The 12157-nt window shown below is 50.9% G+C and overlaps 2 protein-coding genes across 4 annotated transcripts in view; both read right to left on the reverse strand.

Annotated features, from left to right (window-relative positions):
• Window positions 1-2869, reverse strand: part of LOC132226940 (TGF-beta-activated kinase 1 and MAP3K7-binding protein 1) — a 70236-nt gene extending 67367 nt beyond the window's left edge. Inside the window, exon 1 of one of the 3 annotated variants that reach the window (XM_059681489.1) lies at window positions 2661-2869. In XM_059681489.1, the coding sequence (XP_059537472.1) occupies window positions 2661-2759 (99 nt within the window). In that variant the 5' untranslated portion in view covers window positions 2760-2869. The remainder of the gene's footprint in view (window positions 1-2660) is intronic. The other 2 variants (XM_059681492.1, XM_059681493.1) reach the window with 2 other exon arrangements.
• Window positions 2870-10147: 7278 nt separating this feature from the next.
• LOC132225994 (thymosin beta-4-like) lies at window positions 10148-10357 on the reverse strand. Its single transcript, XM_059680901.1, has one exon. It carries the CDS (start codon window positions 10309-10311, stop codon window positions 10192-10194), a length of 120 nt encoding a protein of 39 aa, XP_059536884.1. The 5' UTR covers window positions 10312-10357; the 3' UTR covers window positions 10148-10191.
• Between the last annotated feature and the right edge of the window lie 1800 nt (window positions 10358-12157).

Below are 12157 nucleotides of genomic sequence, written 5' to 3' on the forward strand. Positions count from 1 at the left end.
GAGGTCACGGTTCTACTCCGGTCAGGTCACATGCCTGGGTTGCGGGCTCGATCCTCAGTGTAGGGCGTGCAGGAGGCAGCCGATCCATGATTCTCCCTCATCATTGATGTTTCTAGTTCTCTCTCCCTCTCCCTTCCTCTCTGAAATCAACAAAAATATATTTTAAAAAATAATAGAAAAAAAATGTCGTGCATCGGGCCCCTAGTATTATATAATTGAAATCATATGCCCTGGAGTGGTATACAATGCAATTTTTAGAAATAAGTTCATACTCTCAAGGTCAGTTAAAAGAGAGTTGACTACATTCTTAAGAAACCATGTTCCATGGCTCTGGATGTCATCTGTCCGTATTTGAGAGTCTATAAGTGGGTAAAAGCATCCAGCTCCCTAGGACAGTGGCGGCGAACCTCTTGAGCTCGGCGTGTCAGCATTTTGAAAAACCCTAACCTAACTCTGGTGCCGTGTCACATATAGAAATTTTTTGATATTTGCAACCATAGTAAAACAAAGACTTATCCTTTGGATATTTATTTTATATACTTAAATGCCATTTAGCAGAGAAAAATCAACCAAAAAAATGAGTTCGCGTGTCACCTCTGACACGCGTGTCAGAGGTTCGCCATCACTGCTCTAGGAGGTCGGACAGGGTGGGACACAGAAGGGCGGTGAAACTATAAGGGTGAGGAGGCTGTGGGGGCAGGAAGATTTGGGTCCGGATTCCGCATCTCCCACAGACATGCTCCGTCACCGTGGCTTCTCTGAGCCCCAGGTTCTTCAAGTGGGACCCAGGCCCCTGCAGGAACCGGACCGCGGGGGAACCGCCACGGCGCCCCGCACACAGCGGTGCCCATTCAAAGTTACTTTTTCTCCCTCCTGCCTGGCGTGTCTTCCCCGCACCCCAGTGTGCACATCTGCCAACCCTCCTCATCCTTCAGGCCCACAGTGACATCGCTTTCTCCACGAAATCTCTCTGATTCCCGGGGCAGGCAGGGTAACCCCTCCCCTGCTCTCACCCCTCGGCCTGAGGGTGCCTGGCTCACTCCACGTGGGACTCAGGGCTGCGTCTGAGTCACGCCACCTTCCCTCGGGGCCAGCAGACTCCACAAAGCTTCGCTAAATGAAGCCATCACAGGCAGAAGTGGCCCAAGCACGAGAACTGCCCAACCCCCGCACAGAGCCCCCGGCTTTGCCCTCCCTGGCCAGTGGCCCAGGAGCCAGCAAAGGGGAGCAAGGCGCACAGCCAGCCCCTACCTGGCCAGGCAGGTGGCGCCTCGGGCTCTACCTTTGCCAGAGGCCTGCTGGGTCTCTGGGGAGCTGGAGGCTGGCACAGATGAATGAATTCAGTGCCACAGACCCTCATGGATGTGCCAAGGGTGCCAGGCCTTGTTCCAGCACTGGGGACCCAGAGGCGAGCAGAACAGAGCTCCCGGAACGGTGAGCAACTTCCTGTGACACCAAGAGGTTTGAATGGTTTTAGACCCAAAAAAGGCGGCTCCTTCAGACCCTAATATGGCCCTGAAAACCCAGGAAAGGAGGCCTCGCTGGCTTTAGGTGTGGCCCCCTGGCGTCACCCACAGTGCCACTGACCAGCATCTCCAATCCAGGACCTCCTGGTCTGGGCGCCCAGGAATTGTCCCCAGGCCTGGAGAAGCAAGACCCTCTAGTGAGGGCGTCTGGGCAATGGCCAGCCGACCCTCAGGAGCCCAGGTGCCTCCTCCCCAGACCACAGCCAGCCTTCCTTCCCTGGGGTGCTGCCCGAGCCAGGCGAACCCCATCCTGAGGTCCCATCCTCCTCTCCTCCTCCTCAGCTCTGAACAGGGACCCCACTCAGCCCTCTGTACTGGGGTGTTCGCTCCCCCCCCCCACCCCCACCAGGCTGAAAGTCCAGAAGAGGCCTTTCTGTTTTCGCTGTGGGGAGGGGACCTTTCCCAGGGTCTCCCAACCCCCAAGGGCATCCAGGTGTATGTTGGGGGGAGGCGATGTCAGGGATTCCCGAGCTCCAGGAGGACTCAAGGAGGCTCCTCCCCAAATCGGGAAACTGAGGCCGAGAGAGGAGGTGACTCTCCCTGCTCAGAATGTAACTGCTGGTTCCCCGTGAACATGTCTTGGGTGGTTTCCAGCCCAAGGTCACGCTGCGAAGGAGAGGCAGCTCCCGGGTGGCGGCCAGGTATCCGGCTCCCAAGGCATCGCCCCACACCCGCCGGACCAGCCACAGAAACCCCGTCCCCTCCTCCGTGCGCCCGCCAGATGCTCCCCGCCCCGCCCCGCCACCCAAAAAAGGCCCCTGGGCACCGGGCTCCGTCCCCACGGCCGCCGGTCCGCCCGGGCGGCCGCACGCAACCCGAGCCGCAAGCTGCAGGGCCGCGGTCTGGAGGTCACGGCGACGGCGGGGGGCGGGGGTGGGGAAGCGCACGGACTGGGGTCACCGGGAAGCGAGGGCCCCAGGAACGGCGGCGGGCGCTCCCCGCGAGCGTCGAGACCCCCGCCGCCGGGGCCCAGGAAGGAGGGAGGGTTGGGCACCGGTCGTCCCTAGGACCGCTCGCCCCCGGGTGCCGCGGCCCTGCCAAGGGTCCGATGGGGTCGGGGTCCGCCCGGGCCCGCCGCCCTGACCCGTACCCCCACCCACTCCCGGCGCGGCCGGGCCACCCCACCGTCCTTACCCAAGACACGACGCGCAGGATGGTGTGCGGCTGCCGGACCAGGGTGAGGGGGTCGAAGGCGCCCCCGGCTTTGCCCGCTCCGTACGCACCCCCTTCCATCGTGCCTGCACCCGCACGGTGCCCCTCGCTCGGCGCGCGCCGTCGAACCGTGCGCGTGCGCGGCGCCCCCGCCCGGTCTCCTGCTCGCGGGCCCGGCTGGATCGGCGCGGCCCGGGCTCCCGCCAGAGGGCGCTGTGCGCGGGGGGGGGGGGGCGGGGGGGGAGGGACACGACCGTGCGCGCCCCCGTGCGCCAGGCGCGTCTGCCGCGGAACCGGCGGGGGGCGCGCTCGTGGTGACCTCTTTGCGAGGTTGGGGGTTGGGGAGGAGGTGTGTGCAGTAAATGCGGCTTTTTTCCCTCCCTTGGGGGTGCCGGCCTACCTGGCCCCCTCCCCAAAAACAACCTCCCCCCGAGCCTAAGGCTCTGGCTGAAACCATCTTCCTTATTTATTGGCTGTGTCCTGTGCGCTCTCCACCTCCAATACAGGGAGCCGGCAGGACAGCGTTCGTCCTCCGCAGAGGGCCCGGCCCCCAGTAGGTGCCGCAGGACGATTTCGGGAACGAATGAATGAACTGCGCAGGAAGAAGCCTCTCTCAGAGCCGCCAAAGCCCGGCTGCACGGAGGACTGTCCACCTGGCTTTTACATGACGTCATGCGGGTCCCGGGGTCGGCGCCCCAGCCACCCCCAGCCCCGGGGGCGGCGCGCCGGGCGCAGAGGCGGAGGCTGAGGGAGAGCAATGCATTCTCGATCAGAGACATCTCCCCAACCCCAGCGCCCTACGCTTTTCCTTCACCCAGTAATTACATGTTATTATTTGTTCCTGGTTTTCCTCCGCTAGCCTGTGAATTTTGTCTTTCTTGCGCCCTGCTGTCTGTCGCCAAGGGCGTGGCACACAGTGAGTGCTCAGTAAATAGACCCTAGTTCCCATCACCCCGTCTCTGCCTCGGCTGGAGCTCTAGGTCTCGGGGAAACCGAGGCTGGTTGGCGCAGTGCTGGGTGCAGTGGGAAGAACCTCCATCCAGGGCTGGCCCTTCTGGCCTGTAGTCTGCGGGGCCTCTCTCTGTGCCCCCCGGGTAACCTGCAGTGGTCCCAGGAGCAGGGTGGACAGGGACGTCCGCAGAGGTTTTTGTACCGTGGTGATGACAGGGCATCCTGCGTTCTATGTTGTCCCGACACCAGAGGAAATGTGTGGTGGGCGTGAGAGCGCCTTATATACATTTAAAAAAATAATCCTCACCCGAGGGTATGTTTTTATTGATTTTAGAGAGAGGAAGGGAGAGAGAGCGAGGTGAGAAACATCCATTGTCTGCCTCGGGAATGAACCCTGATGAAGTACCAAACCCGAAACCTTTTGGTGCACAGGGTGACGCTCCAACCAACTGAGCTCACCGGCCAAGGCACAACTGGAACTCTTATGCTTTTCTGGTGAGAATACAAAAATGGTACAGCCACCTAGGAAAACACTTGCTTATGAAGTTAACTATACATTTGCCATATAGTCTGCCATTGTTCACCTAATTACCTCAGAGAAATGAGAAGTTAGGTTTACACAAAACTCTGTGCAGTAATATTTATAGCAGTTTTTATTTGTAATAGCCAAAACCTGTAAACAACCCAAATGTCCCTCAACTGGGAAATGTATAAACAAACTGTGAACAGCCCTATAGTAGAATACTACTCAGGAATAAGGAACAAATGATTGATACAACAACATGGGTGAACCTCAAATGCATTATATTCAGTGAAAGAAGCCAGACTCAAAAGACTACAGATTGCGTGATTCTCTCCATGTGACATCCATACCACAGCAAAACCATAGGGAGAAAAAACAGGTCAGTGGTTGCCAGTTGCTGGGAGTGGGGCTGATGTGACAGGGGAGGGTGTAGAATTTACTTCTAAGGAGCATGTGAAATTTAGGGGGATGGTAGAATCATTTTCTACCTTCTTTATGGTGATGATTACATAATTAACTGTAAATGTCAAAACTTGCAGAACTGTCAACAAAAAGGGTGATTTTCACTATAAATTATATCTACTTTTAAAAATTATTACATAGAAAAAAAAGTGTGCGAGTGTGATGGGCCAAAACAGTGAGTAATAGTCAGATCAGTAACTAATGGTCATTCATTTATTCATTCAATAAATATTTCTTCGAAGCCCATGTTGCACAAGGCTTTGTGCTGGGGCTGGGGGCATGAGACTGAAGGATTTAGGGACTGCCCCTCATCTTCCGAATATCTTCAGATATCCTTGGATGAAAGTCTTGTCTTCCCCCCACAGTCACTGTGTGACCGTGGGTAAATGGTTTCTCCTCTCTGGGCCTATTTCCTCATCTGAAAAAAAAAAATAGAAATAAGCATAGTAGCTACCTCTGAGGATTACTGTCAGGATTAAATGCATAAAATGTGCTTAGAATAGTGCCTGGTACAAAGAATGAGCTTAGTAAAACATCATTAGCCTCCCCATTCCAGTTGGTTTTCAACAAGGTCTATACAGCAAGATATGGAGGCATTTTCTTAAAAACATGAGGCTATAAATGGCGAGCAGGTTTCCAGGCTCCTCCGTGAACCCCTGCTTTATAGCTAGCACTGCAGGTTTATAGAAACATCTTCTCTTCTACCGTCTGCCTTTACGTTCTGCGTTAGCGGCAAGGCGTCAAGCTGTTCTTTGTAGGTCAAGCTTTTGCAAACCCAGAGCTGCCTACATCTTGCCAATTGGAATTCCCAGCCCAGGCAAGCGGCATCCTGCCTTTGCTCCCCCGCTGCCCCCTTGAGGCCGCTTTGGTATAGATTAGAAGGTGTTAGGTCTGTGTGTGAGTGTGGAGTTGCCTGGGCAGAGGGGAAATACATTCACTGTGAGTGGGTGAGCCACAGCACAATTAAAATTTAAAAATTTGCCTCAGGCACCTTTTCTTTTCTTTTCTTCTTTTTTTGTGCGTGTGTGTGAGAGAGAAAGGAAGGTAGAGGGATAGAGGGATGAGGGAAACATCGATGAGAGAAACATCTATCAGCTGCCTCTGGCACGCCCCTTACTGGAGATTGAGCCCGCAACCCGGGCATATGCCCTGACCCGGAGTGGATCTGGCGACCTGAAGCGCAACATTGTGACATAATAAAACGGCGGTTGTTTTGAGCCACAAAGCTATGGCGTGTTTGTTGCGCGGGAATAGATAACAACCATAACCACAGCTCAACAGAAACTTCTGCTCCATACACAGAGCCGCGGGAGAGGGCTGAAGCCAAGGGCGTTGGGCTCTGGGTCCAAGGAGGCACCACAGGAGCCAGGCCTCTGTCTGAAGCCAGCGACCAGGCTGCCACTCTGCCACTGGGGAGCAAAAAATTAAATGGGTCCCTGCCTGGGACCCTGGCTTAGAGAAAGCGGTGGGTGCAGGGCGGGAGACAGGGATTCAGAGCTTTAGCTGCACAGTGAATGCTGAAGCAAGCCTCCTGCTGGCTCCTCACCTGAGGCCCAGTGTCCCCAGTGTGTCCCTGAGGTGGAACCCCAAAATGCCACTGTGAGGTCTGCTTCTGGGTCGTGGGCCGGGGAGCCTGGTAGAGGCAACACCAATCCGAGCCTGGACAGAGAGGGCAAGCACAGAGGGAGAGAGGGAGAGAAGGACAAGGGAAAATAAAACCTTGCCCTTCCACGTGCGGCTGGAAACCCAAATTCCAACGCCTCCTTGAAACCCCACAGGCACAAATTCACCACTCCCAGCCAGCGGAGGATGCAGTTAGAGAAAGATAAGACTTTATCTTTAAAAAAGCATATCAGGAGGCCTCAGGGAAAGAATATTAAGAAGAAAAAGAACAGAACCAACAGTATGAAAGTCTAGATAGCCAAAAAAATTAAAATGCTAGAAAAAAAAAAAAAAAAAAGAAGCATGGATGGCAAAAAGGCCCAAAAAAGAAGGAAGGCGTGAACCCAGAGAGGCGAGCTTCCCGGACACGGTGTCTGCTCCCCGCTGCCCTGACATGGCCACAGCCTCGAGGTGGAACTGGCGACAGGAGAGGCCGCTGGGCCCACCACGGTGCGGTGCTGATTTGGACCCCACAGGAGGCCTCGATGTCCAGAGGCACATGCTCTTAGGGGTGGCCTGAGCCAGAGGGCAGAGGGCAGAGAACACAGGCTGTTGTGGGCTTCACACAGGATGGGGGGACCTTGACTTTACCCAGCCAGCACTCCTGCCCAAATTCACCCTTTCTGCCTACAATGAAGAATCCCAGATTGAGAATTTCGCTTCAAATGGTGCTGGGTTGGTGGCCCCCTCAGGGCCCAGGAAAATGCAAATCGTCTCAATACAAGCCGTGGAAAATTCTAGCAGATAAAATTTCCCCAAGTAAGAGCTCCAAGTTAAAAAAAATAAATCACAAAACACATGAATAAACAAGATAGCAAGATAAAATCAGCAGAAATAATAAGTAGCAGAATCAGGCCAGCAAAGGATTCAGATGTGTGGACGAAAGGGGCCACATGCTGACCTGAGAAGCTCAGTGGAGGCCTGCATGGCGGTCTTGCAAACTCAGAGACCTAGAGTAACCACAAAGGATGGTCTGAAATGAAACTTTAACTAAAGCAGTTATGGTGGGCAGTTACGTCCTAGGCCAGTATCTTCACTGACAAGGTAAACCTTTACCTTAACTGAGCCTATCTGTCTTTTTGCATCTATGATAACATACCCTTGAAATGTCCGGGTAACTTGTGACTTCCCTTTTTTGGGGGCCCCTGGGGCACAACCAAATGTGCTGGGCCCCAGGACAGATGCCACAAATTCCTTCATCATCATGTTAATTGTTCCTGCACCCACCTAAGTATGTGTCCATCATTTTACATTTTATCCAATCCCAGGGGTTTCCCTGCTTTGCTTATCCCTCCTCCTTAATCTATCACCAATGAGTTTCATGTAACCCACCTACCTCCCTCCTTTGATTGCAATGTATAAATGCAGAAGTAACCCCACCATTCTCCGGAGCATTATCTCAATTCGTTGAGGTTCTGCTTCCCGGCATATGTCGACAGTTTGGCTCAAATAAACTCACAAAAATTCTTTACAGGTTTCAATGGTTTTTTTACGTTAACAGATGTCATGATCCTGATATAAAACGGGAATATTTGACGTACTGAAGAGCTAATGAAGGAATCGAAAGGATGAGAAAGGAACCAGAGACTGTCAAAAACAATCCGGCAGAAATGAAAAAGAACCGCCCTGGCTGGTGTGGCTCAGTGGGTTGGCTCATTGTCCATATATCAAATGGCTGCAGATTAGATTCCTGGTCAGGGCACATACCCAGGTTGAGGGTTCAATCTCCGGTCAGGGTGGGAGGCAACCGAGCAATATTTCTCTCTCCCTTCCACTCTCCCTAAAAAACAAAATTCAGCTGAGGGACTTTGAAGATCTAATTGGCTTTATTAAATGATTCACAAAATCAGGCAGATCTCATCTACTAAGTAGAGATTCCCTGAGGAATCATTTAAAATAGAAAGTAGGGTGGGCCAAGGAAGTCACTAGCAAAGGAAAAATGAAAGTTCGTTGGAGGAAAGTAAGAGGTCAGGGTGAATAGCTTCTCACTGGCTGAGCTGTAGCATTCTCTTTCTTTCTTTTTCTTTTTTTTTTTTTAGCTGTGGCATTTTGTATTGTCTGGGCTTGTTGCAGGTCAAGAAGAAAACCTTGCTTCTTGCTGCAGGGCAGGGAAGTAAATGCACCTTCCATTTGGAGATGCCAAGTATGTCTCTTCCTGTTTAGGGTAATTGAGAGTGAGCGGCAGGGCACGGGAGCTCCCCCTACAGGCCTTCCTGACTGCAATTTTAGTTGCGGTTATCGATTAATCTTCACTATAGCAAAGAAAATAGATGCAAAATATATTCAATTAAAAATTAACAGAACCTTAAGTTATTCTGCAATATAATGAATGTACGTACCTCTCTCTGAAATGGAAAGATCAGCCCAGCCAGCGTAGCTCAGTGGTTGAGCATTGACCTGTGAACCAGGAGGTCATGGTTTGATTCCTGGTCAGGACACATGCCCAGGTTGTGAGCTTGATCGCCAGTATGAGACATATAAGAGGTAGCTGATCAATGATTCTCTCTCATCATTGATGTTTCTCTCTCTTTCCCTCTTCCTTCCTCTCTGAAATCAATAAAAATATATTTTAAAAATAGAAAATACTTAAAACTAAAAAAAATTTAAAATTATAATTTGGGGGATACAGTGAAAGTAGTATGCAGAAGGAATTTTTTAAATCTTAAATGCTTACATTAGAAAAAAGGCTGAAAATTAATGAGTAAAGCAACCAAATTAAGAAATCAGATAAAGGTCCACAGAGTGATCCACCCAAAATTAGAAACAAAAACATTTATAAAAATAAAAACAGAAATTAATGAATAGAAAATCCTATCTAATAACAGACAAACATGGTAATTGACCGTACCTTCGCTATGCCTCTCATTGGCTAATTGGCACGATATGCAAATTAACTGCCAACAAAGATGGTGGCTAATTTGCATACTGCAGGCAGGGCGGGACAGCGCCATCTCGCCTGCCCTGCCACCATCTGGGCCTGTTATCTGTGACCCGGGGCGGCGGGCATCCCATGTGCGACCCGACCTGGGGCGGCCAGGCGGGGCAGCAGCGATCGGCCGGCCTGTCCGGGTGTCCCGTGTGAGACCTGACCTGGGGCGGCTGGGTGGGGCAGCAGCAATTGACCGGCCCGCCTGGGCGTCCTGTGTGCGACCTGACCCAGGGTGGCGGGATGGGACAGCGTGGCTCCTCTGTCACCCCAGCTTCCTCATCACAGCTCCCTTGGGGGCCTAAGCCTTTAGTCGGACATCCCCCGAGGGCTCCCTGGCTGCCAGAAGGATGTCTGACTGCAAGCTTAGGCCTGATCCCCCGGGGAGTGGGCCTAAGTTGACAGGTGGACATCCCCCAAGGGGTCCTGGACTGCAAACGGGCGCAGGCTGGGCTGAGGGACCCCCCCAAGTGCACAAATTTTTGTGCACCGGGCCTCTAGTGTTATAATAAAGATAATAAAGCCAAAAGTCGGTACTCTGGAAAGACCAAAAACTTGACAAATTTCTTTTTTTTCCTTTCAGGTTTTAAAACTTTTAATTTGCATATTAAAAATTGTGCATTCCAATAATAAAAATCACTTGAACAACAAAAAAAATGGCACTCTGATTAAACTGCATTTTACAGCAGCAGGACACCTTGGACCAGCTTGGTTTTTACTCTAGATTTCACCCTCCTTTCACCCAGCTCGTTCCTTCACCAACATGCAAGTTCTCCCCTTTCCCCGCCAGCCAGCCAGGTGGAGGGGAGCAGCAGGTGCGGCCTTCGTTGTCAGTAGTTCTGATGTGAAAAGGGGCAGCACAGTCACTTAAACTGATCCAACTCCTTTCATCTTGCAAAGGTAAACACCTACAGGAAGTCAAACACCAAGGCAATGTAGGGAATGGACAGTGCATCAGGGCGGCGCGTGCCTCACTACGATTCGCCTGCTTACTTCTCCTGTTCAATCGTTTCTTTTGAAGGCAGTGGATTTTTCTCTTGCGTTTCTGTCCTCTTCAGTTTCGACTTAGCGAATTTCTCAACCTCAGCCATATTGGGTTTGTCAGGCATGGTTGCAGAGGAAGCTGAGAGAGGTGCGCGAACGAGAGGAGTCCGATCTGCCCAGTGACCGCCGCCAAGTGGACAAATTTCTTGTAAGATTGATATATAAAAAAGAAAGCTTGAATAAACACTATTAAGGATAAAATGAGTCCATACCTACTGCAGCAGAGATTTAAAATAATAATAATAAAATGATAGCAAGAGAATATTGTGAACAACTTTCTGCCAATAAATTTGAAAATAGACAAAAACGAACAATTTCTTATGTATTTATGGGAAAATATAACTTACCAAAACTAATCTATAGTGCTATAATCATTTAAGAAGCTGAAACAAAGATTAAAAATCTAGCCACAAATAAAATACAAGGCCCATGCCAGCAGAAAATTCGTGCACTTGGGGCGGGGGGCGGTCTCTCAGCCTGGCCTGCACCCTCTCGCAGTCTGGGAGCTCTCAGGGGATGTCTACCTGCTGGCTTAGGCCCACTCCCCCTGGGCCTAAGCTGCAGTCGGACATCCTTAGCACTGCGGAGGAGGATGGAGAGGCTTCCACCACCACCGCTGCGCTCGCAGCTGTCAGTCGGGCTTGTGGGTGAGCGGAGATCCCCCTGTAGGAGCACACTGACCACCACGGGGAAGCTCCTGCATTGAGCGTCTGCCCCCTGGTGGTCAGTACGCATCATAGCGACTGGTCATTCCTGGTCGATCCACCATTAGGGTCAATTTGCATATTACCCTTTTATTATATAGGATTTCACCAGTCACCCAAAATGGAGATAATTCCATTTTCACACAAATAATTTTAGAGTAAAAAAGCGGGAATATTTATTTTATGACGTCAGAATACTTTCACATCAAAATCAGACAAAGTTAGCTCAAGAAAGGAAAAGCTCAGGCCAATCTCACTCATGAATGTCGTTGCAAACAGTGCTGAGAAAATATTCGCAAGCTTAATCCTGCAACATATAAAAAGATGATAATATGCCTGTTGGCCACTGTGGCTTAGTGGTTGAGTGTCAACCCCAGAACCAAGAGGTCACTGTTCGATTCCTGGCAAGGGCACATGCTTGGGTTGCAGGCTCAATTTCCAGTATGGGGTATACAGGAGGAAGTGATTGATGTTTCTCTCTCTCGTTGATGTTTCTATCTCTCTATTGCTCTCCCTTCCTCTCTCTCTAAAATAAATATATATTATTTAAAAAAAGATAATATTTCACCCTAGCTGGTTGCTCAGTGGTTAGAGTGTCAGCCCAAGGACTGCATGGTCTCGGATTCAATTCCTGGTCAAAGGTAGGTACCTTGGTTGCAGGTTCCCCAGCCCTGGTAGGGGCGCATTCAGGAGGCAACAAATCAATGTGTCCCTCTCACATCGACGTTTCTCTCTCTTCCCCTCTTCCCTTCCTTCCACTCTCTCTGGAAATCAATGGGAAAAAAAAAATATCCTTGGGTGAGGATTGAAAAAAAGGGAGGGGGGGAGTTGGTGGACAAGATCTTTAGGAAGAAAGTTCTAAAACTTAAGGGCAATAAAGACCTAAAAAAGAGAGAGCGATTCCTAGATAACCAGTTGTGAGGACTCAATATTGGTCTGTAGAGTCAAAACAATTCCAACCCAGACATCAACAAAGTTTTTAGTGGAACTTGACACACTGGTTCTAAAATTCTTATGGAAAAACAAAGGGCCAAGACTTGCTAATACAGTTTTGAGAAAGAAGTGTAAGTTCTATCTGATAGATACAGCAGATGTAAGGGTTAAATACAAAGCTATAGAGCTGCGGTTCTCAACCTGTGGGTCGCGACCCCTTTGGGGGTGGAATGACCCTTTCACAGGGGTCGCCTAAGACCATTGGAAAACACAT

The sequence above is a fragment of the Myotis daubentonii genome, chromosome 2 (genome assembly GCF_963259705.1).
Source record: "Myotis daubentonii chromosome 2, mMyoDau2.1, whole genome shotgun sequence".
In the NCBI taxonomy this organism is placed as follows: domain Eukaryota; kingdom Metazoa; phylum Chordata; class Mammalia; order Chiroptera; family Vespertilionidae; genus Myotis; species Myotis daubentonii.

Bases quoted from the DNA above. Each gene is read 5' to 3' on its own strand.
- LOC132225994 (XM_059680901.1), bottom strand. From the start codon at position 10,311: ATGCCTGACAAACCCAATATGGCTGAGGTTGAGAAATTCGCTAAGTCG.